At 40.6% G+C, this 18,033-nt stretch overlaps 1 protein-coding gene across 3 annotated transcripts in view; it reads right to left on the bottom strand.

The window, feature by feature from the left end:
- Nucleotides 1–233: 233 nt before the first annotated feature.
- Nucleotides 234–18,033, bottom strand: part of flrt1a (fibronectin leucine rich transmembrane protein 1a) — a 60,886-nt gene continuing 43,086 nt past the window's right edge. For 2 of the 3 annotated variants that reach the window (XM_010775373.1, XM_010775367.1), the window contains exons 2-3: nt 15,431–15,656; nt 234–4,442 (exon numbers count right to left, since the gene is read on the bottom strand). In XM_010775373.1, coding sequence (XP_010773675.1) covers nt 2,308–4,365 — 2,058 coding nt within the window. In that variant the 5' untranslated portion in view covers nt 4,366–4,442; nt 15,431–15,656 and the 3' untranslated portion in view covers nt 234–2,307. The remainder of the gene's footprint in view (nt 4,443–15,430; nt 15,657–18,033) is intronic. The other variant, XM_010775378.1, reaches the window with a different exon arrangement.

The following is an 18,033-nucleotide window of genomic DNA, read 5'->3' as shown; positions in this document are numbered from 1 at the left end:
ATGTAAACGTCAAGTCACTGAGAGCAGCAGCCTGTTGATTCTTCTTAGCTTCAGTTTTAAGTGTCTGGCCTCAGGCTGTAGCTGGCAATGTTTTATCCCAGAGCTACTCCAAATACTCATCAAAGTAAAACAAAAAGTAAGGTTAATTTTTTTAAATGAATTTTCATCGCCCATCAAAATATTCAGCTTCCTCAGGCATGAGATGAAATGAAAGGTTGCAGTAATAACAAGATTATAAAACTTTTTATTGATCCCCTCTGAAGATGAATTTATAAAGCAAATTCCACACATATCTCAGGTTCACATTTCATTTTTTTTACGCAAAGTTATGGCACCATTACTTTCTTTAATTTCACCAGAAAAAAATATTGATGTGGCTGTGGCCATTGTTTTATTTTATACAAATGATGAGGAAGTACATGTAGACCCACTGTAAAATAGCAATTACACTATATCAACATTCCCCAAGAAAAAAATAATTAGCCGGGCCAGTAAGATGTTGAAGCCAGTGATTTCGGATGCAAGGAAAAATATACATTCCACTGACAGGTTACCTGACACCATGGTAAAACTCCGGCGGACACAACAGTCGAGGAAGCACAATTGGTTTCCCCTTTGGAAGCAACGCAGTGGTAAACAACTGATGGACAATATTAAACCCAAGGGGGAGAAGCTGAGTATGACAAACAGATTTATGCATGGGTGAACTCCACTGCGCCAGAGCCATCAATTCTCCATCTTTAAAAGTTTCTTTAGCCTCCGTCTCACCGCGCCTGTCATAACATTGATCCCTGCTAAGTGCTAATACATTTACATTTGTAGTGCTGCTCAGTAATAAAAGAGGTTGGATGAGTGGAGGCCTTTTACCATTGCTAAAACAAACATCAATGAACTCATCCACGGAGGAGCCACCCCGCCTTCAAGAGTCCCCCGACAGTCCATCCACCCACTCTCAGCTGGGCCACCGCTCCACAGTGCCGGTCAACAGTGTTGCGGTTTGAGTCTCCTCAGTTTCACTCACAATTCTCGCCATCATTTCAGGGTTCACTCACAAGAGTCTGTTTCACACATTTGTCCAGACTGGATTCACTGTGCATGCTGTTGTCGCTTTAGGTATGTGGAGGAAACATTTTGTCACCAAAAGTTATCAACTGGAGTCACAGGTTAAGCACACAGGCACAACATGGGAAAAAAGGGATACAGGCTGGTCTCTACCGTCTCAGATGACTTACATGCTTTGCTTTTTGTCAAATTACATTTTATAAACATTCTGAATCAAGAATTAACTATGCTGCATTTCATTAAACATTAACCTGCAATTGGCCTTCATGTTATTTTCTTCACATCTCTTATTTTGTTGATTTAAATCCACTGTCTTCAAAGCTGGGTTTCATCAGTTACATGAGTGCAAAAATTAAAAGCAATTTTAGTAAAGACAAAAAGCATCACATACGGGACAAAATAAATAAATAAAGAGAGCTGTGCAGGTTTTGATTACTTAACAAACCATGGATAAAAATAGCAAAGCATTTTCCAAATACAGCCCAGTCAGTACCTCAGTGAATTATCTACACGCTTGTGCAGCACCTCATCTGACGCAACACTAAAATACTGATCTTAGGTGAATGATCTGGAGAGGTATAACCAAGGCTGACCAGCCATGATAAGATCTTCACTCTGCCAACTACTGAATAAGGTAATAACAAGCCTACTTTAAGACAAGTGGTTATTGGGTTGTTTGAAATAGAACAATTCACAGCTTTACAAATCCCTTTCCTTGGATAGCTGGTAGGGAACATCAATATAGTTGAGGCATTTTGAAAAATGACTTTATACGACTACATACTGTGTATGACCAGTGAGCAGGAAAATACTACCAAATATGTTAGGTCATCATTTCCTAATCCATTTTGAATTGCCTGCTGTAGCGCCTGTGTGTGAGAGGAACCCTACCTGCACATATGCTAAGTTTGACCTTTCTACAGTGTATACATTCTTTGCTTACATATCACATGGAAAGAGCAGAAAAGAAAGCATACACAGGCCTTTACTAAGATGGTAAGGTAACAGTCAGCTGTGCATTCACATCTGGGACTCTGGCTGCTGCTTCCTGCAGTGATCTGTTCCCACACGGTTTCAGTTCCAGTTAATCACATACAGTACTCTCAGTGCAGTGAACAGCAGGTATTTTGGAATGGGATACCAGTAGAAGAAGGCACAGAGGGGTGCTTCATAAGTGTCCATGCTAACGGAAATTGTGCATCCATACAGTTTACCAATAACACTGTGAACTGGATATATAGTACATCATGTGTAACAGTAGTCTATATCTGGGATCCCTCCTTCTCTATAGCCGCGGTTGGTGCCATGACCTGCATCAGAAACATGGTTGTCTCCTTTGTACAGGCCAGTGCCATTAGAGGGGTATATGGTATGAATGATGTAATCCTCTCGTAGGGGTTTAGGCTGCATTGGCTGGCCGGCTGCCAGTGGCGTCATCTGGAACCCTGGACTGCGGATCTCCAAAATGGTATTGTCCTTCTTGGTGCCTGACTCAATGTAGTCATCACAGCTCTTCTTTTTTCGCGAGTGTTTGCGAGTGTAGTGGTCACGGGTGCACAAATGCCCAGTCCTATGTCCATACCAGCAGAAGATACCAAAAATAAGAGCCAAGGACACAATGGCGGTAGCCCCACCAACAATCCCTGCCAAGGGCAGAACTGTCATCTGCTTTGAGTCTTCATTCTCATCCTCCTCCAAAGGGGTGGGGTCAGACGTTTCAGCTTTTGCGCACACAAGAGCTTCATCGGGGTCAGCATCTCCAGAAATTGCTCCCTTGCTTTCAGAACTTGCAGCCAGGGGCACCATGCAAATAATGTAACTGGAGCGTGGTTGGAGGGAGGTAAGCAGGTACTCACGACGGTCCCCCCGGACCAGAGTCTCTGTAATTGATCCCATTGCGTTCCCAGTTCCCAGTCGGAGCCAGCTCAGCCTAAAGGACGAGCTGGGTTGGGCCACGCTCCAGGTAACACGGACACTGTTGTGCGAGAGAGGCTTCACATTGAGGGCCAGGCTCTTCCCCACTCCGCTGCTGCTGAGAGTGTAGTCTAAGCCAGAGTCAGGAAGCCCCAGGCCAGGTCGCTTTGATCGAAGGGTGAAGAGAGAGCCCTGTGGAGGGGTGTGAGTGGTAGAGGTATCGACTCCACCTCCGCCCACTCTGTCTCTGGTCCCCGCAGTCCTCACCACCTCACACTCCTCCATCTCGCTGGCCAGGTCTTTCAAAGCCATGTCTCGCACCCTGTCAGGTCCATGGCAGTTGAGGCCTCTGACAGTGATGGTGTTACCGCGGGCATGCAGCCAGTCATACAGCCAACGCAGGTTGCAGCCACAGTGCCAGGGATTGCCTCGCACCAGCAACTGGCCCAGGCTATCTAGGTCTTTGAACAGTCCCCTCGGTAGGGTTGTCAGGTTGTTTCCTGACAGGTCCAATCTAAGCAGCCTGTGCATACCATCCAAGGAACCACGTGGCATATGAGTCAGGGCATTTTCCTGTAGAGACAGGCGCTGCAGATGGGCACTGGGCAGGTTGACCGGTGGGGTCTGGAGGGAGTTACGGACTAGGGACAACTCGGTCAAGTTGGCAAGGCGGGAGAACGTGTCATCGGCAATGCGCTGGTTTGCCAAAAGGTTTCCGTCCAGGACGAGGCACCTAAGTGAGGAAAGCCCTCTGAAGGCGTGGGTAGGGATTGTGGAGATTCGGTTGTCATCTAGACGGAGTTCTTCCAGGGAGGCAGGCAGTCCTGAAGGGATACTGGACAGGTGGTTGCGTGAAAGGAAAAGTAGGCGCAACCGTGGGTTGTCAGCGAAGGCCTGGTCCTCGATGCTAACAGTGGAAATTGAATTGTCATCCAGGTGGAGCTTCTCTAGTAAGGGCATCCTAGCCAGTGCACTACGAGGAATAGTGCGTATGTTGTTGTCCTGCAAATGCAGTTCACGGATGGATGGTGGCAGGTGTACAGGGAATTCGTCCAGTTCATTATCATACAAGTAGACCACACGGATGGCAAGCTGGCGCTCCAAGGACGTGGGCAAACCCGGGTTGTTTATCTGGTTGTTCTGAAGGTAGAGGACGGACGCCGAAGGAGGAAGTGATGGGATGGAGCTCAGACCACGGTCATTACAGTAGATAAAGTCCTCATCGCACCTGCATACGGATGGGCATATCATGTCCCTGTCTCCAATGTACCCTTGTATCGTGGCTGAGGCAAACTGAAGCATGCCAGCGCGTAGTGTCAAGCAAAGAAACAGCAGGAAGAGCCGAGCCCGAAGCTTAGCCACACCTACAGGTGCCATTATGGTGAACATAAGCACTGTCTCACTTTTCCAGGTGTGTTTTCAATCCTCAAATTCTTGCAGTGAGCTGGATTCCTGTGAGCTCCATCCTGTGAGAGAAAGGGAAATTAGAGTCAGCATTGAGGTACAAATGAATAACTTAATAAGTACAGGTGACTAGGCATGTGAGGGGATTTCAGCTAAACTCTGATTAGTTTCAGACAGCACCTTTATCCTTGTCTGTCTTAACAATATAAGAGCCTAAGAAAATGCTACAACTCTCTTATCTTAACAGAACACAAATATTGCACTCATAACAAGGTTGTTTGCTCTACAATTACTGGTCATAGCATCAAAGAGTTGTTCACACATGGCGAGGTCTTTGCAGAATCCCCTCAGCTTCTCAAAACATTTATTCAAAGCAGAAAATAAACAAAAATTAGAGAATTGCGCAGTCCATCATAATGAGGAATTAGCCACAGTAATCCAAGATAACAGACAGTTAGACTAAACTTGAACATGTCCTGTAACAAAAAGTTTGGAAAAGCAAATCTGTATTGACAAATCAAATCCCACATTTAGAATTAAGCCTTGTGCATAAATATGATGAGAATATTCTTCCCTGCTGAATTATTTAAATAGATCTGGAGAGGCTCTATAACTCCATTAGGAGTTTCCAGCAGATGGCTGCATTAGCCAGACAGAGCTGAAGATACGTTTCATTATCAAGACAGAACAACATGTTTTAGCTATGAGCCGTCATCTTCAATAGCTGAAGTCACATCAAGGGAGTCAAGATGGCACCCGGCACTATAAAACTTGCACTACAACACAAATCATGTCTTCCTAATGTAGTTGCATCAAATTAAGTACCATAAAACAGTAAAGGAAATATTTAATATCTAGTGAAATGCACATGATTAGACGACTAATGAACTATTTGTAATGACCACAACTCATTTGGGAGTGTTCATGAGCTCGACTCAGAACTTGATTGGCATCACAGTTTGCTGCTGTTATTAATTAAAGGGGACCTATCATGCAAAATGCACTCTTGTACGTCTTTTAAACATGAATATGTCCCGGTGTTTCAGGGAACTCACCAAGTGTCAGAAAACACAACTGTCTCTCTTTTCCTCAATACCCAAATCTCTAAAAACGGGGTTTTAACGGATCTGATACAGATTTGAAAATAGTGTGACGTCAGTGACGAGAAGCTCCGCCTATATGGCCAACTTTCCACCAATCAGGGGAACGAGAAGTTGCCGTGGCATGGTAACAGCATGGTAACAGCATGGTAACAGCATGGTAACAGCATGGTAACATGACGCTCGTAACTCGGCCCCTCCTTTGCAGGGGGGCGTGGTCAGCTGCAGCGCATGCAAAGACGGGTGGAGGAGAGCAAAATAGAGAAATATGAGGCATGGCTAAAATGCATGATCAGTTTGGTATTTTGAAGAAAAAAAACGTATAAATATATCTTATATAGGTATGGCCCTACAATATATTATTCAAATATAGCATGATAGGTCTCCTTTAAACTAAGATGTCATAACAGTAAGAACATTATTGAATACAGAGATTTTAAAACTGGTAAATTGCAACAGAGTGACAACATGAGCCCATTCCAGTCTTCAATAACCAGAGCCATTAGTCAAACCATTAAGGCCCACACAGCAGCAAACATGGTCAGGCTGTGTTATTGATTTCCTCACGAATCAGAGGTGATCTGCCACAGCCAGTCGGCTCTCATATAAATTACAGGATTCCCAGGAGTGTTGGTCACGATAATTAACCAAATGAATGACAATTCTGCTGGAGGTTGACTTTGCTGAATATATATTTGCAAACATTTATCTGTGTTTAATCGTTATCACAATATTGAAAACGATGAGAGAAATTATCGTTGACCTTGCAATCATTTTCAAGAGTAAAGAATCGCTGTTCAAGTACCGAACCCTCTAACAGTTGTTCTACAGTTCTAAAATAATTATTGTCTTTGTTTGTTTGTTTTTTTTATTTAATTTGCCTTTTAAGAAATTGTTTAGTTACAGGGCACACTTTAATACACTAAATAAATACATAAGAATCAACAATTGAGAAAAAGAGAACAAATAAAAAAGAAGAAAAGGAAAAAGTGAAAAAAGATACAGATAAAATAAGATAAGATAAGATAAAATGAACCTTTATTAATCCCAGAGGGGAAATTCAGTTGTACAAAGCAGCAACAGGGTAAGCGTGAAAAAACAGGACAGCAAAGATTCACACAGATTAATAAAATCAAAAATAAATAAAATCAAGAATTTTTTTTAAAATAATAATAAAAGACTATGAAATAGGAGATGAGTAAAAATAAGAATAAAAATAACTGTAAAACAACTGTCAGCATATGTACATTTGGTCATCTAAGTTATAAAGTACGGAATAAGTTAAAGTGACAAGTGAAAAAATACAGGTGTTCTATAACTAACCCATTTTTCCCATCTTTCATAAAGATATGAACTTGGTTTTTTGTTCTTAGGGCTATTGTTTCCATTCCATTAATTTCACTTACTAGATTCTTCAATTGGTCACGTCAAATTCTGATCTTTTTTTGTCAGCTAAAACTTACAAATAAGAGGATTGTATTTTATTTTCCAGGGAGAATGGGTATCAGAAAGACTGTGTCATCCACTATTATAGTATATTTCAAAGTACCGGTAAATAAAGCCTATTGATGTGCCAGTATGCTAAAGTAGTTGGATATCGCAGTAAATGCAGTCTCGTGCTTAGATTTATATTTTGGAAATTGTTGGTTTTAACCATTTCAAGAAAAAATAATATAAGTTTTATGAAAAACTATATTTTGGTTCAGTGGTATTCTTTGTAGTTGGATAACATATTTGTGACTTATAATTTGGGTCCAATGTTCATGCTTCTTTCCTCTGTTCTTCTGTAGGATATTGTAATACAGTACACTTTTCATTGGATTTGAGGCTTTGGACTGCATAAACATAGCTTTGGTATTAAATAAATAATTGTTATTAACAACATTGTCACTGAAGCTCAAGCCTTACTATTACAAATTTCTTCTTCGATTTATGGTCGTCTCCACCATTTCCCGACTCAGTGCTCACTGATCATGAAACTCAATTGCCTCTCTACTCCAATCCTTTCCAAGATACTGAAGTTGGGTCAGTGCACTCTCATTGGAGCTTGAGGAGTACCATAATTAATTAAATATAAAAAGATAATGTTGTTTATAAACTTTTCTTGCTGTTTCACATTTTATGGCGTATATGTCTATGCATCAAATTATGTGGTGCATTTTCACCCTTGTGTATATGTGTTTGGCTGAGTAGTGCTAAAGAATGGATGACTTTTGATTCCCAGGAGCTTCAGCAGAGTCTCTTGAACAGTGGAGTATTTGGGTCAGACCTTTAAAAACAACATAGATGTGGTGTGAGATTGAAGTGGTGCAGACCAGAGCCTGAGGGATTAATAGAGCATATTGAGCCGCGATTCTCTGGATTAATCAGGTGCTACGAAGAATGGCAGACGGTCATTTCAGGATGTCTTTGCCCTATGGTTGCTCATTTTTCTTCCTCAATCAGAAAATGAAAAGTATAAAAAGCTTCTCAGTGCTCTTTGTGTTTGTGGATGTTTCTGCTTTGGATGTGCTGTGTGTTTGTCTGTCCATGCATGCTCAAATTGCAAAACATTAACCCATATGGGAACAATCTATAAGGTCGCAGTCTACATTTCAGTTATCTTTAGAGGGGAGTGAAGCGGGGATGTGGGGCAATGTGTTAGCTAGACAGCCAGCCGCCTCAGGCACAGTACGACAACCCCCCGAGCGAATACTGGAACCCAAGACTGGATCAATTTACATAAAAGAAAAAAACAGGGAGGGAGAGAGAGGGACAGAAAGCAGCTTTGAGCAAGACCTTTTAATCCCATCTCACCATTAAGTCACCCACAGAGGACTGGGAAATCTGGAAGAAGCAGAATTCGGATTGACCAAATGGGCTGCTGATGTATCAGGAAATCCATTTGACTGATGGCTGGGAAAAGATAATAGTGGCCCACAGCTTATCTTACATGGCATGTCCATGGATCGCATTTTAGATCTAAAGATTGGACATGTGGAAGTGATGACGCAATACATGATGGTTATGGTGATGACAGAAAAAATTGATCTGAGAGAGAGAAAAAAGAGGCCAGATTAGCATGGCCTATTCATTTTTGGTATATCGTAGAGGGTTTTATTTCTGTAATAGTTCTTGAAATAATCTAATTTAGATACCACGTCTTGTACTATCATTTCAAGCTATTAAAACATGGAGATATAAATGCCCTGAAATAAACAAATAAGGCAAAAATATGCACAGCTCCATGCCCAAAACTTTTTCGCTTCCTTCAAAAATGCAAAAACATGAGCTTCATTGTCACTTTTGTGTCAAATAAACCAACTACTACAAACTACGGTCATCATCACAAATGACCTTCAAGTGTTTTGAATACACAATCCATAATCAGCGCCTCGCATAACACATGAAACAAAATGAGTTCCTGCGTTAGTGGCTCACAACACATTTGAATTCTGAATTATTTGATGTGCAAACGCATTACAATCCTTTTGAAATCTCTTTTTATCTTCTATTCATTGAAAATATGATCTGTGAGTATGCTATAGTATAGAGGCAGATTGAATGACATGTTAAAGGCTAAATATGAAATAAATTCATCCCGACCACACTAAGTCATTTCTTCTTGGTTTCAGCACCAATTTCCTGCCATGTGGGAGAGATTGGATTTGCGCTAAGCAGTTTCTCATCTAAACTGCTGACGCACAGACCCAGGGTATGTGACATATGTGACATACATAGAGATTTGTGTTTCCGGATGAAATAAGTTTTCCTATTTTTGTCATAAAGTCTATACAGTATAACGCAAGTGAAGAGCGCTGTATTTTCTCTTGTGTGAAAATGGATTAAGATTTGAATGAAAAACTCCACCAAGAGCTTAAATTCTTCAATAACATGTACAAAAAACAACAGTTTAATTCCATTTATAATAAAATAACACATTACACATTTAAAATTGGCTATGGCTCGCAACCGTTAAACCAAATATTTGGATATTTACGATTATGAGAAGGCAAAGCACTTTGAGAGAGCATATTTTCAATCAATTGCCATATTAACATGAAAAACAGAACAATACTAATCAATATTGGCCCTAAAAAGTGTTCATAGTGCTTCATTTTAATCAATATTGCTTTGAATGTCCTGCAGCAGAGTGATAGAGGTAGTAAAGCAGCAAAGGAGTTCTTCACATAATTCATATAAGCGGATGTACTGTTCTTTCAGCTTTCCTTTTGTTTGCTGTTCGGTATGCGGCTCACAGGGCCTTGAAGTGACTTGATATATATAGCGCTTCAGCACTATAACATGTTTTATTTGTACAGCACTGTTATGTGTTCTGTCGTGGTACCAGTCTTATTCCCTGTCCTCTCCTCTGCCGCTGCTGCATCCGGAATTATTTTAGTTTGGTTTTTCTTCCTCCAGACAGCCAGATTACAGGCAGGTTTGGTGAGTAACAAATCACATGTAAGGGGAAAGAAATGCAGCTGTATCCACTTAGTTACACAGAAAAGTTACTGATACCAAAAAACTAAAACGAGCATAATGTGTTTGTTGTAAAAGGATTGCATTTTTAATTTCTTCTCCCATAGGGCCTTTTTAAGGGAGCCGCATGCATTTCATTGTGCAATCCCGTATTATATAACGACAATAAAGCTACAACCTTAAACATTCCTTTCTCATATCAAATGACTTCCCCTTCCATATGCCGATTAAGGAAACGAAACAACAGGATTTCTTTGGAGCTATTTAAAATAAAGGTCTTGATATTTAATGGGAGACTTGCTGCTGTGCCACATCGCTGGATGGTTCAGTGTGATAGCCTAGCTGTAAAATAAACCTCAGATGTGTCAGTCTGTGTCAGTGATCATAATGCAGTCTTTGATCAATGCCGCGCTGACTTCTTAAATCATCTCCACTGCTTTTAATGTTGCTGCTTCTTCCAGTAATGTTGGTGCAGCACTAAATAGAGGAAAAGGTTTATTCCTAAGAAGAGTCTTCTCCATTTTGAGAAACATACGTGATCATTTTAAATGGGACTTTAAAGGCAAATTGATCTTCTGCCTTTGAGTCAAGGAGTCGGATGTGGGTGTCACACTTAAAGGTGGGGTAGGTAAGTTTCAGAAACCGGCTCGGGATACACTTTTTGTTATATTCCATGGAATGCTCTTAACATCCCGATAGAAATGAATATCTTAAGTGCTTTGACAAAAAATCCATACAAAAATGTCATCTGTGGAAGCCGTAATACTGTAAAAACTACAACCAATCCGTTTAGCCGGCCCGGCTAAACGGATTGGATTGCCGCCCTGCTGTCAGCCTTCCATCTCGTGCACGCACAAATGTATCTCGTGCCCTCATTGGGCGTGCCGTCATTGGGCGTGCATTGCAGCAGTACTTCAATGACTCGCCAGCAACAGGCGGCCACTTTCACCATGGCAGAGTTAGGTTCAACATCGTCTACTGGTCGCAAAAGAAAAAATGTAACGGAGCAAATTAAGAACAAAAAGAAAGTGGAAACTAGGAGAAGTCAAACCAGAGTCAATATCGGAGTTGCTTTGGCTGTGTAGTATTGCTAACCTAGATGTGTTTAGCTTTGCCTGATATGTAACGTTACTGCAGCCTGCTCTCGCGGAGGAGGTGCTCTGTAAGGAAGTCTGAAGGAAGGGGCGGATGCTTTTTGGCTGTTTACTTTCAAATTTTAGTGCACTCGAGCCGGTTTCTGAAACTTACCTAGACCACTTTTAAGCTAGGGCTCGGATTCTTATTTTGAGAAGGAGAGAGGGAGGTTTGTTAGCTTAATTGGTTGAATTTAAATGAAATCCTGACGACTTGTTATATAAATGCAGGGTTCTGGGAGGCACCAGCGGCTGACTCACATGACAAGGCTGTGCTTCCAGGGTTTCAAATGTACCCACATCAGAAAAAACATCACGAGCAAGAAAAATATTGCAGTGCTGTCAGGTTATGTCTGCCAGCCATACTGGAGATTAGAACAGCTGTAATCTCACCACTGCTAAAATGGTGTGTAGTGTAAACTGATCACTTCACTGCTGCTAACTCCCCCTGTCATGTAGTGGAAACACCTTCACACATCGACAGCAGCAACTGAGGAAACTTTGAAATATTAACAACTGCATCTTTCCTCTTTGTTTGAATGCAATTCAATCATTCATTCTAAATGTAATCAGATGTGGCTGTATTATTCAAAAATAATTAAAGATAATTGTGAGGAACTCGCATTGTGCTTTTTATCAGCAGGTCTGTGTTTCTGTGTCTAACTAAAAGTAATGTTCCCATTAAAAGTACATTTGACCTTCAATGGACTGTTTTTCTATTTAAAGAGCCACATCATTATTTTGTTTTCATTTATGTCAAAGGAAAGGTTTTTTGTTATATTCCAGCAAAGGAAGATTGAACAATTTTCCAATACAGATTTTCACAGTAAAGCTGTGTGTTAAAGAAATAGGACGATACATCAGTTTATATTATATTATTGCAGATTTATCAGTATATTTAGTTTTGTGTTAGATTTCTCTGCAATGTGTAGCAAGGCCATTTCCACTGCCTTGTTTCAATTGTAATTTGTACGTACATTTCTCTTTTCTCTACAGAAAAGAGTACAAATTCTTCTAACCTGAAACACTTAGGCAACATGGAGAATTTATATCACATTCACATCCTACAACCCCATCTACCAAAATAGAAAGTACAAGCAGATCTGTTTCCATCACATGTTGCTGCCATGATCTCAGACTCAGCCTGCTGCTCCCAATCAACTGTATTACTCACCTCCCTGCCGGCTCATTCATATTCTCATCTACACCCTCCACAGCACAATTTACACTTACTGCCAATCCCACACTGTACTCCCCAAAATCAAAACATGTTGGTGCACGTTTCCATGCGTGCAGTGTGGATGTCTGAGGAACCAATCTCATCCTGCATTGATTGAAAAAAGTACTTGTGTGTCTCAAAATGTGTCTTCTCACTCTTTCTTGTATTTGTGACATGTGGGAACAATGAGGATGCTGACTGAGAGCAACTCATCCTTCATCCTCACACCATCCCTTAAAATCATGTTTTTTCACTGTTTCCTTAAAGAGGCCCTTTTATGCTAATTTTCAGGTTTCAAAGTTGTATTTTGTGCCTCCATGTCTCCATGCTTTAATGTTCAAAAAGCTCTTTATTTTTCTATACTGCCTTTGCTGCAGCGCCTCTTTTCACCCTCTGTCTGAAACCAGAGCCCAGTCTGCTCTGATTAGTTAGCTGGCCGGCTCTGTTTTGATTGGTCAACCGCTTAGAGATGTCTCGCCCCTTAGCACATCACATACGCTGGCTATAAGTGCGAGTGTTACATAGTGTTGTAGAAACTCAGGGATGTTAGCCTTTGCAGACCATTTACATGCACAGAAACCAATATAACACACCACAGAAAAGGGAAACCCATGAAGCATAATATGGCCCCTTTAATATTTCCATCTTCCATGTTTCTCTGCATATTCTATTCCAGAGCATTGAATCTGTTGCAGCTTCTCTATCTCTTTCCCTTTCCCTCTACCTAACTCCTGTCGATGCAACATTTGCTTAATCCCATTTTATACAGTCTTTATATCGCCACAAGAGAAATCTAAAAAGGCAAACTAATGCTTGCCTTTCACTGATTAAATAACAAATGTTGGCAAATCCCATCTTGTTAAAACCCCACTTCTCTTATCAAATCTTCGTTTCTGTAGCAATTCAACTTTGCAAAATGAATTACAGAACCAATAAATTAAGGAATTGAAGAAAATGTGCGCAGGCGTTTCTCTGAGCTGGAGATGTGTATTAAAAGCAATCACGCTCCTTTTGTTTGTGTTTGAAGCTGTTTAAGTTTGTCTCTCATCATATGAAAAATAACAGTGGATTGATAGATACAGGCCACCTCCAGGGCTCAGAAAAGATCTTCCACTTGGGCTCCTCGATGTATGTGTGTGTGTGTGTGTGTGTGTGTGTGTGTGTGTGTGTGTGTGTGTGTGTGTGTGTGTGTGTGTGTGTGTGTGTGTGTGTGTGTGTATGTATGTCAGTGTGGGTTTCTACTGCATGAAACATCAGCTGTGGGACTGTTCAGATCTTAAGACACCTCACACATTCATTGAAAACTCTTCACACTCTTATGACTTCACACAGTGTCCCTTTTACCCCAGAAAGCTGGTCGGACTGGACTCCAAAACATGTAATATTGTTGATAAATCTTTTTTAAAGATTCAAATATTAGTGCTTCAGAATTATTGGTTATTTTTGCATGGTTTATATACGAAAATCAGAACTGGGATGTCACAAAGTACATTAACTCAAGTATGCTACTTAAGTACAATTGTAAGGTACTATGTAACAGGTCTAACTTAATAATGTGCAATCTCCCTGTTAATTAACTAATAAATAAACATAACATTACATAATACTGAGTACTTACACTTTTAAGTAAACTTTCATGTCAATGCCTTTGTACTTTTAGTTAAGGTAGATCACAAGCACGGGATTTTTACTTGTAACAGAGTGGTTTTACTATTTGGAAGTGCTTCTTTAATTTAAAATAAGAGTACTTCTTCCACCAATGTCGAAAACAAATAAATCCTGTCCTTGTAAACCAATATGTGTTGGCTTTGGAACTAAAAAACTAATTGAGGTATCATGGAGTTAGTATATTTCGTTTTGTTACTGATTGTTTTTGGCCCCCTGCCCAAAAGGAGAAAATGAGCTTTATTGGCCACTGTTTAACCGTTGATAAGTGATAGTTTGTTTAACGGCTTCATTTATCTCTTGTTTAATTACTGGCACCATTAAGAAGGTGCAACAGCCAAGGTGCTCCTCTGGCTTTGTTTCTATTGGCTTTAGATTTAAGGTCTCGTAACTTTTGGAGTTGAACCAGAGGAACTTCCTTTATTTCAGAGAAGAAAGGAAATTGCCGGTACAGAGACAGTTGTCTTATTTCAGAGCAGAAATTATATTGCATTTTGGGGGCTTCATAGAAGTCTGTTGTAGGCTAATGCTTTAGAAATCTTGATCCTAAAACAAAGGTTCATTGAGTTAGCTTAACAATAGATGGTGTTTAAATAGCGGGAGCACATTCATTCCAGACACAGCACTAAGCTTTCATTACTCTGAAACATAATAATTTCTGATTTAAAAAAACCCAGATTCTAAAGAGACTTCACTTATCGACTGAATGACATTCCTTTTGCAGTGAAAATATATTTTCTAACAATAATTGTTCAACCGTTTCCCCAGTTGCGAGTTTCCCTAGTTGCGAGTTTCTTTTGCAATATTTTCGTAAAAACATTATATTAAAGGCATTATAAGGCATGAAAATATAAAATATAGGACAGAAAAATCGGTATAACTGTTTATAAGATGTTGAATTTTGGTCCAAATGTACCTTTTGTTGAATAAGAGTAAAATAGTAAGGCATACTTAGTTATGAGAATATAAAATATAGGAAAGAAACATCGGTATAACTATTCATAAAATATTGAATTTTGGTCAAAATGTAACTTTTGTAAAACAAAAGCAAAAATACTAGGTATGAAAATATAAAATACAGGAAATAAACATCAGTATAACTGAGTTCTGCTCCAAAGAAATGTCATTACCAGTAACCATGTTGTTTGGAATAGGAGAAAAATAAACAGCTTAATTTTTTTTGCAGTAGAAAATTCATTGCAGGTTCTGGAAAAATATTCTTATTTGTTGAGGATTGACTTTCTAGGATTTCCAGCTGACTCCAGGTATTTATTTTTTAAAGAAACAGATGCCTAGCACTCTTAAATGTTCTGTTACTTCATGTTGGGCTATAGGGTTTAAATAGCACAAGGAGACAATACATACAACACAGATGAGCATTTCAAATTCAAAATACTTTGCTATGGTTTGATCACAGAAAAAGGTATGAACTCTTGATATTTCACAGGAGGGGTACCTGAATACATGCTTACTTTTTGTGAGGCTTCCAGGGGAGGAGGTGCTGTGACACCATTTGCACAAACTTCCCAACACGGCTCCTTCAAAGTCAGCGGGCTGTATTTTCTCCGGATTTTGTTGACATGCAGTCCATAAACTCTGGTGCGTAGGGGTGCTTTTTCAGACACAGCTCCTTCTTCTGTGTTTTTATGTTCAGCCTTGGTGTCGATCAGTTGTCTCCACTGGCTTCAGATTGGTTCTCTGTGCAGAAAGAGTGACAGAAAAATCATAAGGGGACGCAGCTGACCGTCAGTGCCACTCACATGTCAACTGGTTCTGATGAATATTTAATGGCATTACACTTTCTTTCTTTTTGCGTAACTGCCATGCATGTCCTTACTGTATGTCACTGTATGTAGTGTTGCACTTTTTTATCTTTATTACTTTTCTTAATCTACTCTTGGTTAGAGGATTAAATGATGTGATTTTTATTTGCCAAACTTTAATTACATTTATTTAAGAAAGAAAAAAAACAGATGTGTATTTGCGATCACAGAGATTACATTTATTAGAAAGAAACCCAAAAAACGGTTTGAAAAAGTGGTTTTCAACGCCAAATATAAAGCTAAAAATCTGCCAATACATTTTTTTTTCTTAGAATTCAATGGCATCCTGGTTTATGCTAAATCAATACCTTCATTAGCATGAAAGTCGTAAGGTTATAAAGTAAGGATTTCCCAGTTTTTGCTTCTAGCCTTTTGGAAATGGGGGTTACGTATTGTAACCCTAGTATTGTAACCCTAGTTATATAAGCACAGGCAGAGCCCTCTACTGGACTCTATGGGTACTACTCTCTATCATGCTATGCGGACATTCACCTACTGAGTTGCATAAACGTAGCCGGCCAATCGGGGCAAGCCTACCTGAATGCGCGCGCAGGCCCACAGTATATACGCCGGCTACGCCTCCCGACTGTCATCCTACACCCTCTTCAGCGAGCGGCATAGGAAAGACAGGGCCCACAGTTCGAGGGCTCCACCTGTGCTTATATAACTAGTTATATATCACACAGGCTCCGCCCTCTATTGGACTCTATGGAGTCGGGTGGAGACCTGATGTATAAACGCCCTGTCGTCCAACAACATCGAAACATCACACTGCCCCTGACCGGTCTAGCCACCGCACAGCCACCGCACAGCCACCGCACAGCCACCGCACAGCCACCGCACAGCCACCGCACAGCCACCGCACCCCCACTTCCTCCAATCCGGTTGTGACCGTGGAGAAGTCGGGGCCGCAGCTTGGATAAGGCGCACTCACACACGCTTACCTCGTGTAGAGTGTGCATTGGAAAAATAGTGCGGAAGACTCTGCATGGAGCTTACTGCGCATCATGTTCCCCAGGTCCCTAAGGAGCATGGGAAAAACATAAGTGCACTCTATCCCAGGGGGGGGTCAGCCACCTACTGACCCACAGCCCCCCCCTCTCACCAGTAATGTGTTGCCCTGGCAAGCACAGGCGACGAGAAGGAGCCAGACATGTCCAAGAGATAAAACGTTATGAAGGGGCCTGGCGTAGACCAAGACGCCGCCGTGCATATATCCTCCACACTCAAGCTGTTGAATAAGGCTGTTGACACAGCCATAGCCCGCATAGAGTGCTAGTAAAAGTATGTTAAATGAGCTATTAGCCATTTCTATTTGTACCCAGACAGCTGTCACTGGATTACTTTTATACTGAAGAAAACTGAAAAAAACAAAAAAACAAGGGGCAAGTCAGGGCAAGTTCTAATGAAATTAGTCTTGTTTGTTGATTAAGGAAAATTATTAGATATGAACATTGTCGTTTTTTATATTTCTCTGAAATGGTAAGTCAAGCTGAATCTAGAGTTAGGGTAGTAGCTTGATTTGATCTGAGTTATGACTCAGAGAATGAGTGCAATTTGTGAAGCTAATTGCAAAGAGTTTTTATGTTCCTTACAGTTTTTCTCAATTGCTAACACACTAAAATTATACATAAAGCACAATTATTTTAACTGACACTCACAGAGCAAAACATCGGCACAATTCTCCAAAACTCTAAACACGTTTTCAGCTTTTCACACAATTTGCAAATTAACATGGCACTTTTTGCAAACCACTGCACACGTTTCTCCACGTAAGACACAGGCATCTGACATAAAGTCACGTGTTAGCTGGTTTAAAACAATGATATTCAAAATACCTCACACATGGACCAATGATCAAGAAACACGTTCCACCTGACCAAACACCTGATCGCATAATTGTTGACTCATCAATCAGGATGTTAGCACTATAAAAAGACCACAGGTGAGTACTTTCTTACAGCAACAATGGAAGCCAACATGGAAGCAAGAGGAAGAGCTGAGCTGAGAGTGAGAGGAGGAGGAAGAGGTGGGTGAGAGTGAGAGGAGGAAGAATGAGAGGTAGAGGTAGAGCTGGAGGGAGACGAAGTGGACAACGAAGAATACTCTCTAATGAAATTAAATGTTATCAACCATGGTTTGACGATGAGAGAGGCTGGACACAGGGTTCAGCCTAATCTAAGCCGATTTACTGCCGCCTCTGTAATCCGGACTCTTAGACTTGAAAACAGGTTAGTTACCAGTTTTTAGCT

Source organism: Notothenia coriiceps, unplaced genomic scaffold (assembly GCF_000735185.1).
Source record: "Notothenia coriiceps isolate Sejong01 unplaced genomic scaffold, NC01 NC01_scaffold00000339, whole genome shotgun sequence".
Lineage (NCBI taxonomy): Eukaryota > Metazoa > Chordata > Actinopteri > Perciformes > Nototheniidae > Notothenia > Notothenia coriiceps.
Note: the sequence above shows the minus strand (reverse complement) of the source record. Positions and strands in the feature narration are given on the sequence as shown.